Genomic DNA, 25,871 nt, shown 5'->3' with positions numbered 1-25,871 from the left:
TTGGACTGCATCTGCTCGAGAAATCTGGTTTATTAGGAACAATATGATCCCGCTAGCTTATTGTGGATATAGCAGTAAACAACAGAAACACAATTCACTTTTTTTTTCTTTTTTTTTTTAAGTGCTACAGTTTTGCGAGTATAGACGTAAAACAGTACAGCAACAACAGTGCTACATTCATATATGCACAGAGATTATAAAAATTACAGTATATTGCTGTTAAGCGGTTCCTATTCCTGCACATGAATTACTTTCTTATACGCACACACACACGCGCGCGCACACACACATCACTGGAAATATCACACATTGTGAGCAGTTGTAATGCTAACCTTGTGGTTTTATAATGACCACTGAGACAAGGTTTAGGTCTGGCAGGTTGATATTTTACAGAAAAGCCAGAGTTACCATCTGAGCACAACGCTGAAAAAGATTAAGCTGATATAGTTACACTACACAAACCCTCCATGTGTGTTCTCATTAAGCTACATTAGAATCAAAGATTAGTACGAGTTTACTTTGGTTTCCAGCTCTAGATCTATAGGGTGAAGTTGTGGCAGTTTAAGCTGTGAGTTAAAGTTAAATTGACATTATAGCAGCCTCAAGCCAATATTAACAAAGAAATTCATTTCTAAACTTTGTTATGATAGCAGCCAGGAAATAATGTAGTTACAGTGTGATCCCATAGAAGAGGAGAAACAAAGTGACTGATCTTTCATGAAAGTTTTGTTAAAAATCTGTGATCTGGTACCTCATAATAAATAGAAAAATGCAGCGCCTATGTTGTTATTTCCTCTCTTCTTGTCTGTTCTGTTATAAATACAGGTACACATTGTGACTATCTATTGTGTTAAGACAGTAATCTTTCATCCATGCAACAAAGCCGTTTTAAAGACAGAAATAAAAGAAACACCTCTCCTTAAACCAACTTGCAGAGAACCGTACACAACAAAATGTTTTGGAGCCTGTTTTGCATTTCCAAATTTTCCATCAGACTGTAACACAAGACAAACATCAATAAAACAGGCTGAAAGAAACAAATCAATGGTTGGACGCATTTGCAGACTGGAGAGAAGGGACAGCTCAGGTTCCAGGACACTGAACTGAACTGCAACGCTGCCGCTGGGCTAACCACTCAGTCATGTGTGGCCACGCAAGGTTTTCTCAGTCCACGTCAACAGCTGTCTGTGTCAGGGTGGATTCTCTATTGTGTCACTATGTGAATGAAGCAACTGGAGGACACGTGTTGACAGGGTGGGCTCTGAGACCTGTGCGAGCCCAAACAATCGGACCACGAATGGACTCGGCGAGGAGGAAAGAGGCTGCGACAGAACCGAGAGCTTTCAGCGTTGTTTTATGTTAACAGTAAAAGCTGAGATTGTTTGAGTTTTACTGGGGTGTAATTTAGCAGAGGGGTGGTCTCCCTCATATTACACAGCGTGAGGAATGCGCTCTTAAAATTGTCCAGTTATACTGCAGAGGCCTAGTATTTACCTCGTTCTCTCTGTCTGCTGCGCTCCACATTTCTCTCAGGATATTCAACAACATATTCTTTTTCTACTCCTTAAAAAAAACACACACACACACACACACAAACCTCCCCACTTGGTTTGGCGTGCCAGAAACCAACATAAAACTCCAGGAGCTTTAAAAACTCTGTAGAAGAAAGCTGAGCTGTGCTCAGTCTTCCTGTCCTCCATTACAGGCCAGGGGAGTATAATGGTGCGATGTGTTCAGAGTTCACAGGAGCTGTCTGAGGAGTGAAAACAGTAGACACACGCTGCGCTGGTTGTAGTGAGCTGTTTCCATTATACATTCTGAGCATCTGTTCTGTGGAGGAAGTGCTTTGAAGGACGGCTGTAGGGAGGTAACTGGAGTCCATAGTTCAAACGGGGTCCTTCACCCTAACAAGCAGGGGTGGGGCTGCAGCCGCTTCCTCTCCATCGCAATCTTCTTCACTCCCCCGCCATCAAGTCCTCCAAACAGAGGTCCCACACATGCAACGTCTACACTAACACTCAACATTCATGCTATAACTAGTACAGAAGCAGGCAGAAAAAAAGACATGCATTCCTTGTTTCTCCTCAGTTGTACTCAGCTTAGTGTGATTACATCTCAGATGCATCTTTTCCAGACATCCTTCACTCTTTGGGCTGTGCCTCTGGTTCTCTCTGCTGTTTTGATTTGTGTCTGTTTTGAAATGAGGGGGCAGGAGGGAAGGAGATTTCTGAGAAGGGCTTTGAAGAGAGGCAGGTTTGCTCTGAAGGGTGTCTCCGAGGGGTCAGGGGCATCTTTAAAAAGGCAAGAAGGGGAAAAAAAAAGAGATACAAGGAAAAAGGAGGAAGCTGCTGAGAAATAAAGTTAAGCTGTTAGAGAACAGAGCTTGTTCACTTTTGCGTAAGGTACGCTCCGATGGTGAGGCTGGCCGCCCCGAGCGCAGCCAGACCGAAGGCGGTCTTGATGGAGGGCCAGTAGCAGCTGAAGAGGGAGTCTCTCTGTCTATCATACAGCTCCACGAATGCATCCTGAGAGAGAAAGAGGAGACAGGATGTTAATTGGTACGTCGAGTTTATTTTCATCAAATCAATGACCTCTTGCATATTGGATAAGGCTGGCATCCTACTTGTTCCGATAATGCAGTCATACGCCTTTGATATATAGCCATTAATATATACATTCCATTTTTAAAAAAAAGCTCAGCAATTTCCAGCACTTGGCTGAGGAAAGCAACATTTTTCCAAATGCAACACAAGCAGGAGAAAATATGCATTTGGTGCTTTATTTTCTGCAGCAGCACAGTGGGACAGATTCAAAATGAACTGATGAGGAATGAACATTAACACATTGGAGATTGAAGGAAAAGAGGAAAAGGTTATCTGAGGTCTGGCTATACATGCAACAAACTAGCCACTTGGTAGGAATCCTGTCAATGTGTTTCGTGGCGATGTAGATCAGAAGTAAATGTTGGGCTACAGGAGAGGTGTTTCAGGCAATATAGGGACAGATTTTTGCTGTGTTCCATTTGACTCGGAAGTTAGAACTTGTAGCTGGGAATGATGTCACGTCCTACTTGACTGTGTTCTAGTTAAGGGGTTGGCAAGGTGCCTCAGACTTTCCAAGTCAAAAATACTTCTCTACATGCAGGGCATTTGGACTGAATTTTCCATTTGAGAACTTGGAAATTCTAACCTCAGTTCAAAAATAACACACCAAAATTGTCGGAGAAAATAACTTTCTTTGGTGTGGACGTTGGGCTTTGTGACACTGCACACTTTTAACATGCTCAAAAGAGATGTAAAACACTGAAGGAAAGGCAAACCCCTCCGAAAAAAACATTTGACCTCTTTCAGTTTATACTTTTAAAATCTCTTCTGGTTAGATTTTATTTGACCTGGTTCTGTCCACTATGACGGGTGTGACTTAAATGCAATTTGTAATGATATGGGGAGTTGAATGTTTCATTTGAAAAAAAAAATACCAGCAACAAAGCTGTGGTTGCTTTTGAGCATATGAGGAAGAACAATATAGACATATTGCCTCCTGATTTGTTCAGTGTTCATTTTTGGAGCTTTTTTCACATCCCTTGGACAAAGCTGAATCAGAGGCAGAAAATAAAGCCTGCATGACTTGAAACAACCAAAGCTAGGTGAGATATTTCTTTCTAGTTTGTGTGAAATGGTGGATTATGATGTAAATCCCTCAGCTGCCACCAAATATGGTTTAAAATAGAGTTTTTACACCCATGCCACTAAGAGATCCACTACTGTTCATCGGCTCTCACACCCTCCTACACACAACCTCAGACACTTAGAAACACACTTCAGCTAAATCAAACATGGGAATCCCAGAGAAGCCCATTCGCAAAAAGATTTTGAGGGGAGTTTTTTTGTGTTTTTTTTTTCTCTTTAGGAAGTGGGTGAGTGCTCATGCCTAAATATATTAATGTTAATCAGCGGGTTTTAAAGAGGAATTGGAAGTGTATACACGATAAGCAATTTGTAGAGCAAATGCCAAGGTTGTGTGTGTGAAATGAGGAAATACAGACATCTGCTCATAAGCAGTGACAGCAGGAACAGCTGGACAGGAAGTAATGGCACTAAGCTCGCCGCTGTCCCACATACACACACATTCACAAGTAGATTATCTTCAACCAAAGTACAATGGAGTGCATTTCAGAGAGGTTTAATTTGGGAAATACCAACTGCCTCCATTGACTATTTTTTCTTTTGTCCTAAGGCTCACCACATTAGTCAGTGCGTTGTGAAGCCGTTCATTTGAACTGCTTTGACGTCTCAGTTCTTGGCTGTAATTTGACCTATCTGTGAACAATAGTAAATTGTTAGGTTTGATTCATTACAACATTACTGTGCCAGTTCTCATGGGAATCTATTAGCATTCTATTTAAATCTGTCTGGGTTTAAGTCAATTTCCTTACATTAATTAAGTTTAATGTTAAATGTACTAGAATACATGTTTTACTTGACCTTGATCCAGCAGAAACAGAACTGGTTCATTAGACTCTCATCCACAAGTGTCACATTTTTAAAACAGTTACTTATTAAAGAAAAGCCCATACATGACTTAAAAAAAAAGAAAAAGAAAAAAGGAGACTGAAGTGCTGCGGGGAGAGAAAAGCATTTCCTGTTTCCCTTCCCGTCCTGTTGCATTCCTGAGGCTGGGGGCTGGTGACACAGGGGAGGAAAGATCAGCAGATTCTTCCAAGTTTAGGCCCTCTGGTGTCAAAACACACTGTGCTCTTAAATCAGCCAGCAATGTCTTTAACCACACCGTCTTTGTTGCAGCTGAGTGTTTTTAATTATTCAGGGCCATTATCCAGTATAGGAATTGTCATGTACCATGAGGAACCTCGAGGTGCCATATGATGTACAGTTTAAGTGAAAATTCTGAATTATATGTAATTTTAAGAAAAAAGGAAAGATAAAAACAGTTTTTCTGCTTGAGGATAAGAAAAACCTTGTTCCTTTTTCCCCTCAAACAAAGCATATGGCTGTCCTACAGACTGCATAGAAAGAAGCGGATATAACCACTGTGAAGTCATCCCTTTGGTTCATAGTCTACTGTTTTGAAACCTGAACAAACTGATAAAAGAGGCCGGCTCTCAGTGTGTGACTTCTCTGAAGCCCCTGGAACTGATTGTACAAAGAAGAATGTTGAAAAAGTTACTAAACATAATGGACAACATTGCACACCCTCTCCACATTGTGGAGATTGAACAAAAGAGTGTCTTCAGTCAGAGGATTCCTCAGCTCTTCAGTGAAAAGCAGTAGGTAATTCCTACTACAGTAGCCCTATGTTGACTGTACAACGACGTTCTGTCATAATATATGCTACAACATCAAGATTGGTTTATATGCCAAAGGACTTTTCTCTGAAGCTCTGCTGGCCATTAGGAAGACTGCGGAGTGAAGCACTTAGGCATTGGTTTCACTTTTCAAACCTGGAGGCTATGTCCATGTTTAATGCAGAAATTTTGTAGCAGTCAAGAATTTTAGTAGTTTTTGAGATACTTCAGACTGAATCAAAGTGGGGACAAACTGACAACACCATCTCCGTTGCGACATGCATGGAATGAAAAGCAGCTTAATGTTTTAGTTCTTTTAAGAAGCTCTTTCTTTGAGTGTTGCCACTTTCTTTACCCTAGAATTCAAGTAATAACAAGCTTTTCTGTCAAACTTCCAACTGAGTAGAAGACAGTGTTCCATTTTTTGCCACCTACTCCTTAAAAATAACAGTTTGCTGAGGCTACAATTCAAATCAAAAGCAACTGCATGTGACTGACCGCCAGCAAGGCTCAACAAAATGGCAAACTCATGATGTGTGTCCTTGATTTGCCCCAGACAGTCGTTATAGATTATTGTCTATTTAAGTCTGAAACAAAAGAGGCCCAATTACGGGAAGAGGTTCACAAGAGCTGTGATGGATGTTGAAAAGAATCCCACAAGGGCATGAATGGTAATAACTCCAGACTGACTCAGGGGAGAGTTAGGAAGCAGAGGAGGAGGGAGGGCATGTCAGGTGGATATCATGAGACTGAAGCATGCTCCACTTCAGCTCCTGGAACCTTTTCACCCACATGTTAGCAAGCAGTGTTGCTATAAACATGTGAGTAGAGAGGGGAAAAAACATGTCCCTTTCTATTTTTCCTTGCTCTGTCTATTTATGTGCTGCTGCACTGACTGCCTTTGTGTTCAGGTGAGTTTTTGAAGAAAGTAATGACAAGCAGCTGGGAAAGAGTGCACAGAGAATAGCCATGGACAAAACATTCAAAACAAGGATTTATGTCCCATAAAAGCTCATCTTTACCCTGTAGTAAAGCCATCTGCTGTCAGCAGCAGGTGTACATCTGGGATATAAAGTCCCGCCTGCAGTTATCCACTATATTCATTTTTTGGATCAATGGCTTTTAAAAGGTCACAGCCAGCCAACAGAGACCAAGAGGCCAAGGGGAAAATGCCTCACAAGGTTCACAAATTCCCCCTTCTTTTTTTTGTACCTCACACAATGACTCCCTCAGAGAGATACATACAGAGTGAACAGTGAGGACTTGATGGGATCCCATACTCAGCCGTGGGTTGGCAGCTGACTGAGTGCCTGACTGCCTGAGTGTCATGGTTACCCAGACTGGAAGCCTTACACACAATTTGCTTTTCCCACCAGCGGGACAGAGCCCGTCCTCAACCTCTGATTTGTTTTTCACATGATTTACACCTTTGGGTTTTGCTTGGTGTCTTTCTCGTGGACACAAAGAGATTTTGCACTGTTGTCTTCCTCGCATGGCAGAATGCTATCTCACAGACAACAGGAAATGCCAAACATTTGCCAGTTCCTTTGGGTATCCCCCATGCTTTTGGGAATGATGGAGCGCTGCAGCTTGTATGGAAGATAATGAGTCATGTTGTGTGCTTGGCCAGCTCTGTTAAAACCGTCAGCCGCGCTTTGCCAAAACAGCAAAAATGATCAGGCAGTCATCTCTGTTTCGGGACTTTTCTGTGGGCAGACTGAGACTAAGAGAAAGGGATGTGGGTTAAAGTTCAAATTGTAATTAAAGCGCCTGTTGTGGCTTTGCTGCTATATTCACCTCTGCACCAACCCTCTCCCCGCCCTTCTCGGTTTATTTCCAAAATATTCACATAGAAGCACTCTGACAATAATGCACATGCTTCCTCTGCTGCCCCTCTTTGATTTTTTAATGAGCTTCATGCAGACTTCTCCACAGCTAATTAAAGTCAAACAAAACTCCCATTTTAGAAGCCAAGGGGGAGTAAAGAGAGATGCAAAAATTGCAAGGGAAGCATTAGTATCCTTGTAATTGATCTGCTTTGATCAAGATATATGTTCATATCTCTCTGTCTCTTGTTGCTGGTTTATGCATGAATGCATGTGCAGATTGAAAAAAAAAATCCACAGACGCAAGAGGTGACAGGTCAATGTAAAAAAAAAAAAAAAAAAGATTCAATCAGGTCCCTGGAGTGTCATCCATCAACTGGCCACAGCAAAAAAATTAGATGACGGAGGAATTTGTTGCAACATTCATTACCCAGTGAATCCCCCTGTGTCAGCAGGAGCAAACAGCTTGAAGCTGCGGACACTAAGCCCTTCACTGACCTGTGACAATCCTGCAATCCTTGGAAACAATGCCCATACAAGCAAAGCGGTGACAAACTGCAGTGGGGAGCTGTACACGTCTGCTGTACACAAAATTTCATTTGAATCAGGCTAGAATTCAATAATCTTCTTGATTTAGCATTTTAAGATTTATATAAATAAGTAGATCCCCGAGACAGTTATGATCAAAGTATGTATAAAGTATATTTGTACTAGTGAAGGCTCAACATTTTTGTTGCTCCCTCTCATATCCACACAGAAAATAACAAGCCACTACAATTAGCTGCTTGTTTTAGCTAGCATACTAAAACTGAAATGAACATTTTCTGGTTTTGGAGTCTTGGTCAAGAAAAACAAGTAATTCTGGGATGTATCCTCAAAATAGGAACAATTTCATGGAGCAATAATTCCTCCCTCAAGGCCAAAGTTTATTTCTAACTGGTAATACATGCCCAAATTCACTATATAACAAACATGAACAACTATGAAATATGAACAACATTTGCCAATTAGAAATGAAATAACCTACAGAATATATTATGAATTTATGAAACTGTCATGAAATGTCAGTTGATTGACAGTCATAAACACTATTTTTTCCTTTTTTCTTGTACACGAACATGAAAAACATCACATAGAGGGCTCATTAGTTCAAGAAGCAAAAATGCAACATGGACCACCATCCTGACTTTGCTTTGTCTCCACACCAGTAGCTGTAATGGATATGTTTTTTTTTTTAACACATTACATTTGTTTTCACTTCATGTTTGGATATGTTCAGGCATTGAAAACCTGGTTACTGAAAAATGATTGCTGGCCTTAAAATAAACACTACACATTCCAAGGTAGAAATCTTTCCCAGGTTCTGCCCCACCAGCAAAAACATTACTTAGAAAGCAAGAAATTGCACAATTTGGTTTGTCTGCACGAGTAACGTGATTTTCACTTTGTTCACTGGAAGCTGTGACACCAGGTTAAAAAATAACAGTACAATACAAAACCAGTCAGTGATGTTCCAGAACTGGCTCCTAAAGGCTCTCTGCAGCTCCTCCAAATTTAAAATGAGGCAACATTGTTGTATTCGTTTTAGTCATGGCTGTACAAAATATTGAAATTAAAAACATCCATTGACCCTCCACATCCTTCCAAAATGTAAGGTGTTTTATATATCCAACTAAAGCATGTACATCCCTTTATATTGTAGCAATGAAGAGAATAAAATGATTATAGCCTGATAAAAAGAAATCATGACGAGAAAACAAAGGGAATGGTGATCCTCGTTACTTTGCTTCCACTTAAGTTTCACTGCAAACTCAGGTTTCATACCTTCAACAGTCATTATATTCAAGCGTAAAAGGAGAAGCTATTTTGACGCTGGATGCAGCCCTAAAGGTTCATAAATATTCAAATCTGCGTCAGCAGCAGCAGTGGCAGCATTTGTGTTTACAAAACAGCTCGCTCTCCCGTGGGAGTCAGCCTCCACCACTGGAACATGAAACATGATCGCCAGTAAATCACCCAGACTCTTCATGACACTCTGTGCTTTTTTTATTGTCTCCATTATTCATTGTCTAAACTTGCCAAATAAACCAGGACCGTAACTTTACACATGAGACTCGGCTTTCTCTGGAGATGTATAATGTCACAGTGAACCTGTTTTTGATCCCATTAAAACTGGCGCTAGACGGTTCAATTTGTATAGTCGCAGGAAACAAACGATACATATTTGAAAATGGCAAATATTTCTAATGTATTAACGTGGATTCGGTAGTTATTCAATTTTTGTTTATTCTTGCTGAGCTAACTGATTTACACCAAGCAGCCCTGAGACAATATGAAATGAAGGACTGAATAACCTTGCCAGCTCTGAGGAGTTAAAACAAGTGCATGAGCATACTGTAGACTGTGCTGGCTCCCCTCTCACTTGCTCTCCTGCTGCTACTCCTGGTCTATCTGGCCACTTTATTGAAGATTAGACTGTATCATACAAGATCAGTCAGCTCTAGAGCAAAGAAACATCAAAGCAAAGGGCAAGTTCTAGAGAGACAATCCCTTTCCCCTCACAATAACCCCCAACAGCTCAGTTACTGTCTGTTTCAGCCTGAACAGTTGATCCCAAGTCCTTCACAATCACCTAAACCAGGCACAATGGCACCATCAAACTGATACAATGCAGCTAAAAGGAGATGTCTGCCTCCTATGAGGATGTCTGCACCAAGCCCATCCGCCCCACCACAGAGGAGGAAGTGACCGAGTCTCGCCGCACACAAACAGCACAACTGCTGTGCAGCTATAAATATCAAGAGGCTTCATCTGAGCTCCTGGTTCAGGGCTTCCCAATCTAATAAAACAACGCTCGTCTTTGCTGTTCGGTCCATTTAAAAGGCCACAGATGACGTGCAGGAGCGGAGAGAGAGTGGAAAAGGGCAGCTGAGTCATCATCCACATGTATTGAGGCTGGTGTACTTGGAGTGCATTAAACCTGGTTTGAGTGGCTTTCCAGTTCAGACAGGATGCCAGCCACTTGGATGACTGAGACCTCCATATTCTCTCCAAAGAAGCTGTGCAGAGTACACTGGCTGCTCCAGTGACATGTTTATGGCCTCAAAAGTCTATGTAAGACTACTGTATGAGCAAATGCCAACAAAATATTGTGCTATTCCTGATTAGTTGTGCAAAATTCTTCACTGTCGGTTGTTTTGTTCACATTTTGCCCTCAGGAATGTGAAGGGGAACTTGTAGAAAGAGCCTCCTTGTAAGTGAAAGTGGAATTTGAAATACACATACACACTCAATGGAAAATAAAAAGTTAATGATTATATACTGAGGTAAAAGTTTTACCTCAACCTGCTCTATCAGCCTTGGATTCTGGCATTCTGGAGGCAGAGCACCTCTTATTTTGGAACATCAAGAGAGCATGAGAGCCCCGACAGCTGATCTGCTTTGCTTGATTGGCTCAGATAGTCTCTATCAGACCGCCGATAGAGACCGTGGGAACCAGCATATTCTCATGCGGCCTGCTGATTCTCCTGTAACAAACACAGTCCAAAGGAGAGGCTCATTTCCTGTGACGAAGCGGCACGCTGCTCCAAAAGTCAGATCCACTGACCCCTTAAGACCTTAAGACCACACAGCCACATCTCAACAGGCAGACCCAAAAATAGACCGACGGATGGGAGCCAAACAGCTACTGTATATGGAGTAATGACTGAGATGTGTGGGAACACCATCTGCAGCACGGCCTTGCAATTGAACAGGCCTCTGTGTTGCCATTTAGTCGAAATTACATATTCAGCTTATTATTACTGTGGTTGTTATGTGCTGTGTTTTGTTTCCTTTTTTTTCGTAGTGCTGATGGGTTATGGTTAGGAGTTACGCAATCCTAATGTTCAGGAAGGGGCTTTTCAGTCAGGCAGTGAAGTCTTTGTAAAGGACCTCAACAGGCCAGTTAGTGTGAAGTCACTTCCTGTGCCAGACGCTGCAGGAATGACATCACCGTCTGGTTTGAGACTATAGCTTCTCTGTGGTAGGGCCAAGTATGGTTAGATCAGAGTCTGTGTGCGTAACTAGGAAAAGACTTGAGGCAAGCCAAACATGTAGTCATACTAATACCACGGAGAAAAGGAGGGGGTGCAGCAGGGGAAAGTTAGCAGTTGGTTAGATACTGTAACTAAGAGTTTTGTATTTGTTTGGAAACATTAAGAAACTTAGCCCCAAGTCTAAGAAAAAGCTAAATTTCCGTACATAAAAAAGGCAATGTTGTGATTTTCTCTTTGATGAAATCCCAAGTTACCTCTGTTATTTAGGAAGCCCTGCCAAACAAGTCAAGTGTAACCGCATCTAATAGAGAATTAAGCATGTCAGCAGAGCAGAAAGTATCAGAACATCAAAGCTAGACTCTCATTGTCTCCTATTTCATACAGGAGACATCTTGTAAAGTCAGTCGCTAAATGAAAGCTTGTCGGTTTTGGCAACAAGATATTGGAGCGGTTTACGTGATTAGAGTACACGGTTTCAGGTTTAGCTGTGTTCTCCGTGTACCCATGTTAATGAGAGAGGCCCCAGTCTGGGACAGGACATGCTGCTAGTGAAGAGCAGGTTCCAGGATCTCAGATGTCCGATAATGTCAGAGAAAACAATCATCTGTTTGAGGTACAGCTCCCTCTGGAACACCTTTGAAGTGGAGAGAAAAGAAGCCAGACTGCAATGAAAATTTTCCACAAAGTCACAGAGAAGGCATCTAGTGTCAGTGATGGAAAGTAAGTTTGCTGTCTCTACTTAATGCCCCTTATCTTTCTCTGTTAATGGAAACATCACCAATTAATGATAACACGGTGAGAAAAACTATGACAAAGTAACAAAAATAGAGAAAACAATAGCTAATCTATCTTGACAAGGTTCATTTTATGAAATTTTTCTTTGAATTGGGTTGTGAATGCAGATTTTCCACTCGCAGCAAAGCATTTGTACAGTGGTGTGGTGTTACTTGAGTGTTAGATCTGAACACTCCCCTCACTCCTGTCTCCCGTATGCATAGGGGGATTAAAAATGGACATCGAGTGGGAAGACAAAGCAAAACTCAATATGGGAAGAAAAGCAGCTTTCCCACAGTCTGAGGACTGAAGTTTCGAAATGCATGACAAAACTTCTCTAACTGGCATGAAGCATGAGATCATTTTGAAAGGGGGCAGGGGAGGGGAGTAATAATTACTCTTATACAATTTGACTTCTGGTCGAGAAATCCATGCATACAACCGCAGCCTATATGTACTCTGATTTGCAGCCCTTCCAAGAGCAGTCATCCTCGGAATGAGCCCAAGCTCAGGCTGGGAATACACTAGAGAAGTTCATTGACCTCCCTCAGGCAGCCAGCTGATTTTCATCCAGGCTGGGGGAGAAGAATGAGAGGAATGTATTGATGTGTGGAGACAAACAACAGCACTGTGTTCGTCTGAGAGGCCTGATACAAGAAGGAATAAGTCTTAAGATAACAAGCAAGAAACTCAGCTACAAGATACATTTGCGTTATGTAATGAAATTGCTATGGATGAATCAGTTTCAGAAAAATAGATGTAATTTAAGCCTAATCCAGCAGCTTAGAGCAGAAGTGCACATTACTTCTACCCCTCTCTTTGGTATGAGCTCAGTGTGACTCACAGAGCTTGTAGTGAGCTATGTTGTGCCATTTTAAAAAATTTAAAAAGGCTGATTGTTTGGAGCAGGTTGGCTCACTAGGAGCCGTGTGACCTTCCCTGTCCTTGCCACTAAGGACCAAATGGAAACAAGCACAGGCTGCCTGATGAATGATAATAAGTGTGTTTGCTGTGACAGCGAATGTCTGTTGGGAAATGTGCAGAAAACTAAAAAGGCATGTGTTGGTTTTTTAACAGAGGAGAGTCTCTTGTTAGAATAATCCATGAAGAATGTAAGGTATTCAGCAACTGCTGAGCAGCCTTGATACCACTGTACCATGATAACAGGAACATGCTGCATCAAACTGAGGCTTTAAATCATGCAGGAAAAATGTACTGTTACTGTATTATGCTAGAAATGTTGTGAATGTATTAATTTATTTTTACTTTGTGCTCTGTACTGCCCATGTGGATGTTTCACAAGTACTGCTTTCAAGTCAGCAGATGGATCAGCTGAGAATCAGATGATTGTTGAGTCAGATGACTTTAACAAGCAACTTAAATCCGAGTTTGCTTTAGAAATCTCCCACTTTCCACTTAACAGCATGAATGCAAATGAAATCAAAAGCATTTACTTTCTTAGCTTCATTCTGCTTTGCTCTTCTAACCCTGGTGGTCTGATCCTCTCTGCTGTCCATCCTAACGTTACAGTAGAAGTATCCCATCAGTCTCAACCTGGCTTGCCAAGGGATTGCTTTTTTCATAACTTTATAAACCTCTTCTTATTGCTCGCCTTTTCGTCTCTCATCCTCCACCTCCACAGCCTTGTTAGCTGCACCTCCTGATCAAAGACATCGTCTGAAGTGCAGTCATTTCATCCAGAAACATTTTTGCCCCGCGTCCTTCCTGATGTGGAGGAATGTGGACTCATTCTAATTCAAATCTGGATGTCCTGAAGGTCAGGCGGTCTGAGTGCTTGTTGCAGCAGACTGAATGGTATGAGAAAACGACTTTGCATAAAAGTAGCTGGTTGATAATGTGGCACAGTGATAATCAAAATTCTGCTTTTTAAAATCACTATACTGATAATACTGCTGATTATAAGAAACATACTGAAGAAACATACGTATTGGATTAATTTTTCTTCCAAATCTTTTCACCACAGTGTGACATAAGGCATGAAAGATAAATGAAGCACTTTATAGGCTAATTTGTGGGGTTTATGAAGCTCTAGTGGTTAGATTTGCAGACACGAGCCTCGTCTAGACAGGAGTTAAAAATCCCCCAATAAAGCAAAATGGCGCCTGACAGAACTGAATCCTGGCATTATAAATAAGAAAAAAAACTGCCCTGACATGCGTTATAGCATGACTGCATCTTTAGATGATGTACATCTTTGGATGACGAGTGTAGATCATCACTGTTTCGTCAAGAAAATTACACAAAAAAGAAGAAAAGGAATCACTGTCAGTTCGTCTGTTTTCAAATCTCTGTTTTCTTTGAAGTAGCTGCCATTCTTTAAGGTGAAATGACGGCCCAGCAACCAATTAAAGGCAGCTCTTTTAGAGTAGATTCAGTAAAACTATTTTACTACAAAACCATGGCAATATCAGGTTTACGCCTGTAGGAAAGATGTCAGAAGCAGCATGCTGGTATACTCTGGAGACAGCAGGGGTTATATGTGACTGCTGCTGCATGCTGATAAGGTGTGACTGTATGTTTAAGAGGACATCAAAAGTTCGGGATATTAAGATCGGTGCTCACCGCACTGAAACAATACACAAGGACAGAACGATGGTCCCTTGGCAAAGCTTTTATCCAGCAAACATCAGGGGCCTTTCAGCTTTCCCTACACTTCAAACCTAATCAGTTGACATCAAAGGTGACTCCCAGCAGGTGCTGCGTGAGCTTCACAAGGCTTGAGAGCATCAAAAAATATCTCATCAAGGTCGCTCCACAGAGACAGTTTTGACTGCAGAATGAATATTTGTGAATGACCTGCATATACAGTCTGACACTTACAGCCACTGGTTAATTGAGTCTTTGCGCAGAGATACCCACAAACCATCGGAAATGCTCAATCAATACAACATAGTCAAAGTGATATTTGAGCAACGGCTGACCTCACTCAGTGTTGACTGAAACAGATCAGATTTCCTGTGGGCTATTTGCTCTCCTGCCAAAAATCTCATTGGGAAGCAGTAGCAGAGAATTATTTACTCCAGACCTCCATGGATGAGGAAGAGAAATCTATTTACCATCATCTGGATGTTGTAGTTCTTAGAGTCGGGAGCATGTACAGAGAAGAGCCGATAATGGCATACTGTTTGTTAATGGCCACTGCAATGGATAGTTGCACCGGGAAATCCCAATGGACGTGTGTGCGTGTGTGTGTACTAAGGCTGAATGGCACGACTAACAGGAAGCTAGGTACCCCGGGGCCATCTGCTCCCTGCCATGGCTCACATGTCACCCTGTGACAACACAGCATTATTGATTCACACCACCACATCCGCTTCTGTGTGTACACGCTGCATGTGTGCATGTGCATACGTACGTGAGTGTGTACACAGCTATTTTGTGGACAGCAAATAATTGATTTGCACTAGTACATCCGCTTCTGTGTTTGTCTGACTGTGTGTGTGTGTGTGTGTGTGTGCGTGCGTGCGTACAAACACTAAAAATGTTAAATGGTCAGTTCATTCAAATAAAACTGAAAAAAACCCCTCTTCATTTGCACATAGCCATGCAGATAGTTCCAGTTTTGTTTTAAAGGTGCAATAATCAACACTTATGAATAAAATGGTTATGTAGAATGCGAGAGGTTGACATTTAGTTTTTTGCCTTTTACAAAAAGGATTTACGTTGCATTGATGGAGGAGTACCAACTTGAGGATTCATGGTAAAGCACAGGCATCATTCGCACCCGAAATAGTGGAAGGACTTTAGGTATACAACCAATGCAAATGGATTTGAGTGCAGTCCTCCAAACAGCTACCAGGGCTTAACCCTCACAGGTGACACTACATGTCGATCAAATGCTGACTGGTTTTTAAGTTAGTTTGAGCCAGAAAGGGAAAAGCAACAAATTTCACAAACACAAACACAAAAAAGTGTAAAAACAATAAAGAATGCAGAATTATGGGCAAAACGCTCAGACCACAACTGCACAGGACAACTATAGTTCTCAAAACCTTGAGTTTAGTCAACTATGGCTTCTGTCTTTTCCACAGTAGGGCAAAGCTAAAGAACCAACAACAGCACAAACAAAAGGAGGAGAGGCCTACATCTCAGATTGCTCCCTAAGCGGCACTAACACGCTGTAACAGACAGATGTGCATTTGTGAGGCTACGCAAGGTACCAACGCAGAGCGGCTGCAGTTAACATGTCAGAGCCATAATCCTAATGACTTCTGAAGAACCAAACATATTTCCTTTGCACAGTAATCATGGTCAAAACTCACAGAAAGTATACAGAGAACATGCCCAATTCAAAAGAATTCTTGATGACCCTACTCAATTTTTCTATATATATGTTCACAGGCAGCTTGTTTTGTGTGTGTTTTTTCCTCCAAGTTTCCGTTAAAGCCATGCACAACTCAGCATATACAACCACTTACTGACAATGCTACGCAGCCTGCTTTATTTAGTCCAACCTCGTTAATATAAACAAACCTGATGAATAGTCTTCATGAAGTGACATTTCCAAAGTTCACTTCAGCATTGAATGGAATACCAGCGACTGATAACCACTTCTTCATAATCTCCTGGCACAATCCTGATACAAGAGCGGTGAATGAGGACGATTATGTCACACGCCAAAAAATACTTGATAGGGGCAAGTAGTTGGATAGCCTCCTTGACTACATTTAAATCTCTGAGTTTGGAATTCTTTCGGTGGAAATAGTCCACCATGAATAAGGTTATATGACTTGTTTTTGTGATCTGAATCTTTGAGAATGACATGGGGTAACAAATGCAACAGGCTCCCTGAAGCTGCCTTTCAAATGGCAGTGGACACTGTTGCTGTAGACATGAATGGAAAATATCCAATATCTCTATTAAAACCACTTTGGTGCTTTGCCCCAAAAATATCAATAGTAATCAGACAAAGGCAGGAACCATTTAACCTTGCCCTATATTGATATGCTTTGCAGCACATGAGCGTGCCTTGTGGCAAAGTCAACTGGCATCTCAGTAGGTTCCTCATTATCGAGCTCGCACCATGACAGGAAAGGTTGAAAACTCTTTTATCTGCAATCTCAGATGGCTCATTGGAACATTTTTCCCTGCAGATCTGTGTTGGTTTGTGATGAGAGCAGGACAGATAGAACAGAAGCAAACTGGGCAGGGATTTATGTGCAACATGACAATTAGAGGACCACACAGGCACATTGATGGTAACTCTTCTATATTTAGAAGCCTCTCACATGTCTGCATTTTTTAGGGCTCTCGAGTGTCACCTGACACAGAGAGTCACGACTCCTGGTATTAGTGTGTCATTTGTGCCGGGAAGATACACGTGTACGTGTGTAAATGTATATGTTTGAAGGTGGTTGGTTTCTGCAGGAGGGAGATACTTTTAGTGTCTGAGTTTCTTCGCTCCATTTATTATTTATCTCTATGTGCTCTGAGTGGGATAGCTGGCCTTTTAAATGTGTCCCACATCAAACAGAAAAACAGCAGGTTTAGGTGATCACTTTTCTTTTAGCAAAGATTACAAAAGGTAATAGAATCATATGCATATATTCACACACCAGATCACTATCACTGTCAAACAAAGGGAATTTTGCAAGAGTCAAAATAAACAAAAACCACTTGCATCAGCACGTGTCCCTGGATGAAGCGTGCTCCACTGACAGGATTATCTGACCAAAGAACAAAAATGGCCCACACCCTTGATGGGCCACTCAGGAAAGAAAAACCGTTTCTTTCCATTATTTATTTACAGTCACTGTTCCCCAGCAGACATTCCTGCAACCCTCCCAAAGAAGGCCCATAAATAAGCACACAGGACGGGGTGGAGGGTCTCGAGGGGGGGGCGAGGTCACGGAAAGCAGCACACCCAATATCAATGCAACTGTGACAGAACAGCTTTTTGTGCGCTAATCTTGTCGTTTGATTGTTGTTCATACACAGCAGAGGTTCCACATTCACCGTGAAATGCTCTGCATGTGTGTAAAGATAAAGATGGAATGTCATTTAAGACTGATTTGAAGAATTCACACTGCATATCTGACATTCCAGTCAACAGCATGATCAAAATCCTTATTCAGTTTTAGAGACACATCTTGTTTGTCTGGTACTCTGTCTTTAAATCATCTTCCAACTACAGTATATATAAGTGACAGCAAGTGTTGGGTTTGTGGATAGCCATACATTTACTGTAAAAAGTAAAAAGTAGTTCAAAGAAAACTTTGACATTGTTTTTTACAATCTCAAGCTTTTAGATTAGAAGTTCAGGCACCACAAGACCTCTTTGACAATGGTCGAAAAATCTTAATGAACTTTTTAGGGCTATGACTTGTTCCAGTCATTGTCAGGAAGTCTATATGAAGATAGCAAACTGTTATTCAGGAAACTGTGTCCTCAGTTTGTAATGTCATTAAGAAATAGCAGTTAACAGGAAAAGCTGAAGTCAAGCTGAGGACTGTAAGACCAAGAAACATTTTCAAGAGAACTGCTCATTGGGTCGTTTGGAATAAAAGAAGACTCTGAAGTGACCCTGGAGAATAGTGCATCTATTCTACTTTGCAGCCACAACAGCGCAAAAATTTTGTTCATCGTCATAAAAGTATAACCTTTCCTGCATCCTCCTCATAGTAAAAACAAAAATCAGAAATATGTAAATGAGAAGGAAACAAGTCCTTGTTATGATGAGCAAAAAGTATTTTTGGAGGAAATAGGGTGAGGAATTTTTTACATAAAGAACACCTCTTTAACTGTGGAGCAAGGGTGTGGATTGATCATGCTCTGGGCTTTTGCTGCAGCTAACAGCACAGGGATTGTTTTGCTATAACTTCCCTTATAGCAAGGGAAGTTTGCCATAATTCCCCACAGAGTCCCCAACCATAATATAATCTAAAATATGTGTTTATCCCACAAAGGAATTGTGACATAATATGAACTAAGAGCAAAAACTAAACAAAAAATGGGCAGACCCTTAACTGCTACAATATCTGCTACAAGCTGCTATACTGGACTGTTTTCCTTTCTTTCTTTAAAAAAAAGAAGGGTTTGAAATAGAATGTAGTCTTGACGAATAGGATATCAAATAATTATGTTGTTTTTAACGTCATGTCTTTTGGAGGTCAGATCATGTCATGCTTGCTTACACCACCGACAGTAAAGGATAAATCTGCTTTTGTAAGTGTTCAGTCCACAAAATGCAACATTTGGATCTAAAGTCTTTAAGCATCTCAGTTTCCTACAGGCAAGCTACCGGAAGAAAATAGCCCTGTCCGACTGACTGAGGGCGTTAAAGCTAAGAGCAGCCTTCCTCTGTAGGAAATGTTTCTGAGATTACAGTTGCCGAATTGATGGGTGTAAACACAGTGGCAGATGGTGAGCGCTGAGGCCTGCACAGCAAAGGGGGTACAGCATGGGGAAAATCTTGGCTCTCTCTTGCCACATTAAGATCTTCTGTGGTGTACAGTCTCCATTACAAATCTGAGAGTACACATCAAGAGATAAAACTGTTGTCGAAATGTCCAAATCAGCTTTGGCTCTTTGCTGCATCGCTGTTTGATGATTGGAGGAGAAAAGAACTCTAAATGCAATTTGTATGAACGATCACTTATTTCTCTGCCTGAATGCAGGAAACAAGCAAGCTGTGTTCATCCCACACTCGGACCAGACTAATAAACTGATTGTGACAGCACCAGGGCGAAAAAAGAAGATTTGTAGCGTAGAACAGATGGATCAGTCATGACTTATAAAGCTCAGTACACTGTAAAACACGATTCCTCAGATGTAGCATTCCTTTCATGATCAATACAGACTCCTTTCAGTTTAAAAAAAAAAAAGGAAAAAAAGTTCAAAGCGGAGGTGGAACAGCCTTTAACTTTTGCAGAATGCACCCCTGATTAAAATGGACTCATGTTAAATAGACAATTTGCTGCAGTGAGATCCGAATTTGAAGTATGTGAGATCTCGTGAAAGATGTTATTTTCCACTTCTTTTTATGTCTGCATGTGTCTCCTTTGTGATTTACTTTGTTTGGGTTTTGTCTCTACTCTCCCGGCATGTCACCTGTATGGAGATGAACTATTTCCTCACTGTACCAGATAGTATCAACAAGGTGCGCAGTATTCCATAGCAACGTGAATCCCACCCACCAGCAAAGTGCTCAGGGAATCCCCCACAGGATGGACCCAACCCAGCCTTATATTGTATTCTCCTTACATGCACACACACACACACACTGAAAGAAAAAAGAGAAATAGGCCAACTGGATAGCAGCATTCCTCAGACACCTGATCTCTGTGTTTTGTACAAAATACAAAGAACACCCAAAGCAGACGGACATGTTGTTAAAGTGTTCACTAGTTTTAGGAAAAAAAATGCTTATGTGACTATGAACAGATTATGATGACTATGAACAGTCTTCAGTCAAAAATGACTTTAATTCTCTCGGCAGGGGACGCGTGCACAAGATTAAACAGCAAGTCTTCAAATAATAGACAAGTCACTAAAAAAACACAAATATAAAATTCACGCTGAGTCAACTCCCTTGAATCTTCAACCACCACAGAGGGGCTTGTTGACCTGCTAGTGCTCCAAACTGATTCCAAAATAATTTCAATTCATCCTTTGTTAACCAGAAAAGTAACAATTTTCTCATTATCCATCTCAAAGTTAAAAATATCATTATATGCCATTATGAATTCTAAGCTTTTACATATCAGGACATAATAAAAAAAAAGAATTACCCGGTGCTTAGCATTTCTTGAATTTAGGATAAAGCCACTTCCATCCAAATAGAACATGGTTGCATCTGAACAAACCACAAGACTTCTGGAACCATGTCCGATGAGACCAAAGTGAAGATGTTTGGTGAAAACCAAACAAACCATATTAGTGCAAACGCCTCATGCCATCTGTCAAGAAGGTGGTGGAGAGGTGATGCTGTGGGTTTGTTTTACAGACACAGGACCTGGACACCTAGCAGTCATTCAGTTGATTATGAACTCCTCTGTGTACCAAAGTATTCAAGAATCAACTGTGAGTTGAGACAACTGTCTGACAACTTAAACTTGGCTGAAGTTGGGTCAGAACGATGATCCAGACTTCCACCTGATTGAAACTATGCGGTGGGAACTTCAGAGAGCCGTGCATTGAGAAATGTCAGCCAACCTCAATGAGCTGCACCAGTCAACATTGCTTCAGTTTGCAGAAAACAATTACTTAAAGTGGTGACTCTACAGGTATGTAAATAATGGGGTATACTTAGTTTTTCTCACACTGCTTCTACATTTTGGATTAGCTTTTGTTAAATAATTACACATTGTAAATATATCTTCACTTGTTGTTCATCTTTGTGTGTAATTACCTGATTTACGACCTGGTGTGGAATTTTTTTTTGTTATGCCCTGACATGTGAAACATAGAATTTAAAGGGTGTACATTTTCTTTTTTTTACAGTGGACCAAAAAACATTGTAATTTTTTGCGGATGACCAAAGATAACACAGACGATGAGAAGGAAATTCATTTCTCAACATCGGCATTGAGCAATTTTTCTTTGGTGGCCAATCAAGTTTTTTTCTGATTTGGAGCTTTTCTCTGTTAACTGTCAGTTGTGAAACTGCTGTTTTTCTCTGGAAGGACATTTTGGCATTTTGCTCTGTGCTGCCCCCGCAGCCAGTCAAACGTCTCAGGTCAAGCATGTAATTTCAGAACTCGGATGCTGTCTGCTGCTTTGTTCAATCACTCAGTATTTACTGCCAGTGCCTGTAAATAAACAGGTGCACCACGTGTGGGTGAGGCTGCAGCCTGAACTCAGCTGAGGAGGACGATCTCTGGCAACACAAAGGTCAAATTTTTAACAGAACGTTGAGGACAATGGAAGGACCTTGTTTCACATCCCTGGTGTGGGAGGTAATCAGTGGACAATGGGAGCATTTTCAACCTCAGATGGGTTCTTCAAATACAGTAAGCACTTTGTCACGTCAAAGGGTCAGATTTTGTTTAACTTAAGGTATATTTGACTCACCCACGATGTGTAGACTCAACAATGATTAGTGGGCACTCTTTTTTGGGCTCAAATTGTCTCAAAAACAACAGGAAACAGAGACTGAGAACTGATAGAAGGCTGTTTCCACACCACTCACACATGTCACAACGTCAGTAATAGGTTGATTAGTCCCCACCTATGTTTTCAGAGTGGTGGAAAACACAACACTCACCTCTTGCCCACAATAACTCAAAGGACAGTCTAAGTGACCATAAGTACAACCTGTCTAAAATGACCATTTAACCATGTTTACTGAGTGTTTTCATTGTTTGGAAGACCTGTAAACTATCTTAAAATACAGCTAAAATAAAAATAACGGCCACTGAGCAGATGGTGGAAGAAATTATCTACATGCAACCATGTTGTCCCCACAAATGGATGGACTCCCACACCAAAGCCTGACTTCAGATTAGATTTAGGCATATTTGCTTCATCTCAACCCACTCAAAGCTTTCTCATTAAAACTGACTGGATGCCAGATAATTTCCTACCAGTGGCAGCCATTGTTCTGCCCACATGGCGAGGACACTAAGGTCACATCCTTCTTTTATTCTGGGAGTGTCGGTTCATTTGGTGGGTTTTCTAGTTTTAGAAGAAATTAAACTAAATGAAAACCAAATAAAACTGTGCTTTGACTTCTATGTTACAAAATAGACACTTTGTTGTTATTATAGACAAAATTCACCCATCTGATGTCTAAAATTCTGGCTTTTTAACCTGAGATCACCAGTGGGGCACATCTGCTTAACAAAGTTTGCAACATTATCTTTGAATTCTTAACTCAGGAGGAAGCCTGATCAAAATATGCCAATTTTTAGTGGCCATACACACACTGTAAACTCTGAAATATAACACAGGAGGCTTAGAAAAACAACCTACCTTATGATTAATAATACAATGACTTTTATTACACTGCAATATCCAGCCAGCAAGTTAATAAACTGGAGAAGCCAGATTTAACAAACCTTAGCAGAGACAATACTGTCACAGTTATAAAAGGTCATGTACTGACTCAAACAAACATCTCAGGGAACTCCCCACCTGATAGCCATTCAAATAAATATATGGAAGCTAAAGCCAACTTTGATATGAAAATAATCTGGATTAGATTTTTGATTCTCCGAGAGGACAAATCCACCACATTGACTCAAACTGCAGACATGTACTTTCATACAATCCCTGAATAATGTTTTGGATGAAAGGACTGGACTCCCTTTCTCTCTTCAGCCCATGCAGAGATGTAGTCATCACCCAGCTGTAAAACACAGACTGTGATGACCTACATTATTGTACAGTGGAGCACAGGCTCCAGGGACTTTGTGCAGGCAGCAGTGCAGCCCAGTGTGCTTTAGGCTTCAAGGCATAGGTCTGAAAAAGCAGACAAGAGAGTCCCAACCTTGGCGCACAAACAGAACAGTGCATGTTAAACACAGCGGCTGCAGATTAGCACTCTGTGTTCCTGGAAGGCCCTCCCTCTGTTGCCTGCCTTTGATATGTGGCACAACCTGCCACCTCCAGGGGCAAGACATACTCAAGGGGAATGTTAAACGCTCCAATCCTTTGAGATGAAACACTGGATATGAATCATTAATGCCCCTCCCTCCCCTCTAAATACACACAGACAAATTCCAAATCTGATACCTTCCAGCTAAAATAATCATGCACAACATAAATGTTATGTTCCCGTGCAACACACCTGTGCTAATTAAAGGCGTATTAATCATCATCCTGCATGTTTCTAGTGCAATAGAAGGATCTGTAAATGATTTGTTGCAAAAAAATGGGACAGATTCCGTCAGATTTCTACCTGAATGTGTGCGCAAACATAAGCAGATAAACGTATCGATTCTTTATGCATCTTTTAGAGGAAAAAAAGGGGGCTCTCGTAGCTGAAAACTGTCCACTCGTGACCAGAGGCCTGAGCACAGCAACCCAGTAGCTTGCTTTTCACTGACATGTGTCTGGCCTCATCTCTCCGACCAGAATCACGGCCCCGTATGCAGAACTGTGGTGGTCTTCTGCTTAACCCCTCAGATACAGGTGAATTCTGAAATAGTCCTGTACACTCTCAACCACCTCCTGCTTTTTAATGATCATTACTTTCCCCTGCTTCTAATAGTCGGTCACTTTCTGTCCCGACAGCTTTCTATCTGATTCGGCCACTGACTGTACGTGAAACAGGGCGGGTATTTATATCAAAGCGTCAGGAGGTGTGACAGAGGATGCTGTTCGATTGGTCGGATTAGGTCTAAATGCCAACATGGTCATCCAATCATAGCAGCTAAAAAAAAGGACGCCCGCCCATCTCGGCAGCTTTCCCTATCTTGCGTCACAGCAACATATTGAGAAGAATTTTAATAATGATCCACTTCACGTGTACTTTCGACATTGAGCCACCACAAGCCAAATCATGATGCTTAATTTGATGTCAATCAAACATTTAGGCAGGCCACGCTATACAAAGCTGCCCCCCCACACACCTACTTCGAATAATTTCTACCAGAGAGGCGGCACGCGAACGCAAAGCGCTCAACTACACGGAACCAGACCTACCCATCCCCCGTTATCTTGTATCCAGCTGTTAAGAGATCCATTTAAATACTCCGTCATCCACTCCGCAATGTTGTCCACCTGCGACGTCATCTCCTCCTTGGTCGAGCACTCGACACACACCGTGCCCCCGAACTCGAAGAAAGCAATAATCCGGCCCCAGTTCACGCCGTCCCGGAATAGTTCGTCTATCACCTCGGCGAACCTCCTCTTCGAAGTGGTGGAGGTGAGGTACAGCTGCCGCGACATCTCCGTAAAGTCCAGCTGGTATAGTCTCTCAAGCTCGTCCCCAGCCTCGCGCAGGACTCTGTGGATGGCGGCGAGCTGCGGGAGCCGTCTGCAGAGGTGGGGGTTGCTCTCGCTGTCCGACCCGGAGCTCTCATCACGGCACCGGCGGACCAAAGTCGGCGAATGGTCTCCTACAGATCCGTTATTAGGAGCATCTTCATCTCGGGCATCGTGGAACACCCACACGTATCCCCGCTTGGAGAGTTTATGGCAGATGTACTTTTCCACAATAATGCGATTACACTCGTTTGCCATTCCGGCTTAATTTGGCACTTTGTATGATCAGAGGTCGCCCTAGATAAAATGCATTATGGTCGAAAGTGTGCACTCCTGTAACGCGCGGCACAGACGCGTCCAAAACTAGGCTGCGTTGAGATCTCAGAGAAGCGAGCAGTTATCCCACACATGGAGAAAAAATACTTCGTAAATGTTTGAAAGCCTCTTTAGACCAAACTGCAAAAAAAAAAAAAAAAAAAAAAACACGCGCAGAAAACACCCCCGAACCCCCTTTTTCTTTTTAGTGAAGTCAGAAAAACACTGGTTCTGTGTCAGCAGCAGTCCTCTTTCCTGAATCCTTGGAGGGAACCTGGCGGCCGTCTCTTTGCATAGAAATCCTATATGCGGAAGAGGTTGGAGCAGTGCTGCTCTGTTCCTGTGCGCATCACCCAAACGTGGACGTGCTGCTATTAAAGATATGAATGAAAGCCTGAACTGTACGAGCCCGAGGGAGCTTTAAACACGACCAACTATTCTAGCAGCGCGCAACGCACAAACAGGCACGGGAGTGCGAGCCAGACAAGGTCGGACTGAGTCCTCCTCCACGATTGCTCCTCATATCCACAGCAGCTCCCTGCCCAGTGGGCCGCGCTCTTAGTGAGATATTCATGACGTCACCTACGCAAGTAAATCTACGCCCGGAGACCTTTAGTGAAGTGAAAGATCTGCGCTCAAAGCATCTACAGTCAATACTTTAATCAATCCACCATTTATTGCGTATTTAAAAAATAAGAGCGTTCAGGCAAGAGCTCACCAACACATGCA

At 41.8% G+C, this 25,871-nt stretch overlaps 1 protein-coding gene across 2 annotated transcripts; it reads right to left on the bottom strand.

Moving 5' to 3' along the window:
• On the bottom strand, positions 1-25,684 carry bcl2b (BCL2 apoptosis regulator b). Of its 2 annotated transcripts, none has more exons than XM_072364322.1 (2): positions 24,546-25,680; positions 1-2,525 (listed from the first exon to the last, which is right to left on the bottom strand). In XM_072364322.1, exons 1-2 carry the CDS (start codon positions 25,083-25,085, stop codon positions 2,388-2,390), a joined length of 678 nt encoding a protein of 225 aa, XP_072220423.1. In that variant the 5' UTR covers positions 25,086-25,680; the 3' UTR covers positions 1-2,387. The 2 variants fall into 2 exon arrangements, with proteins under 2 accessions (XP_072220423.1, XP_072220422.1); XM_072364321.1 differs by lacking the exon at positions 1-2,525 and adding an exon at positions 10,480-11,799 and having other exon boundaries at positions 24,546-25,684.
• Positions 25,685-25,871: the final 187 nt, after the last annotated feature.

This window comes from Leuresthes tenuis, unplaced genomic scaffold (genome assembly GCF_036924035.1).
Source record: "Leuresthes tenuis unplaced genomic scaffold, fLeuTen1.0.hap1 SCAF_14, whole genome shotgun sequence".
NCBI classification, from domain to species: Eukaryota; Metazoa; Chordata; class Actinopteri; order Atheriniformes; family Atherinopsidae; genus Leuresthes; species Leuresthes tenuis.
Note: the sequence above shows the minus strand (reverse complement) of the source record. Positions and strands in the feature narration are given on the sequence as shown.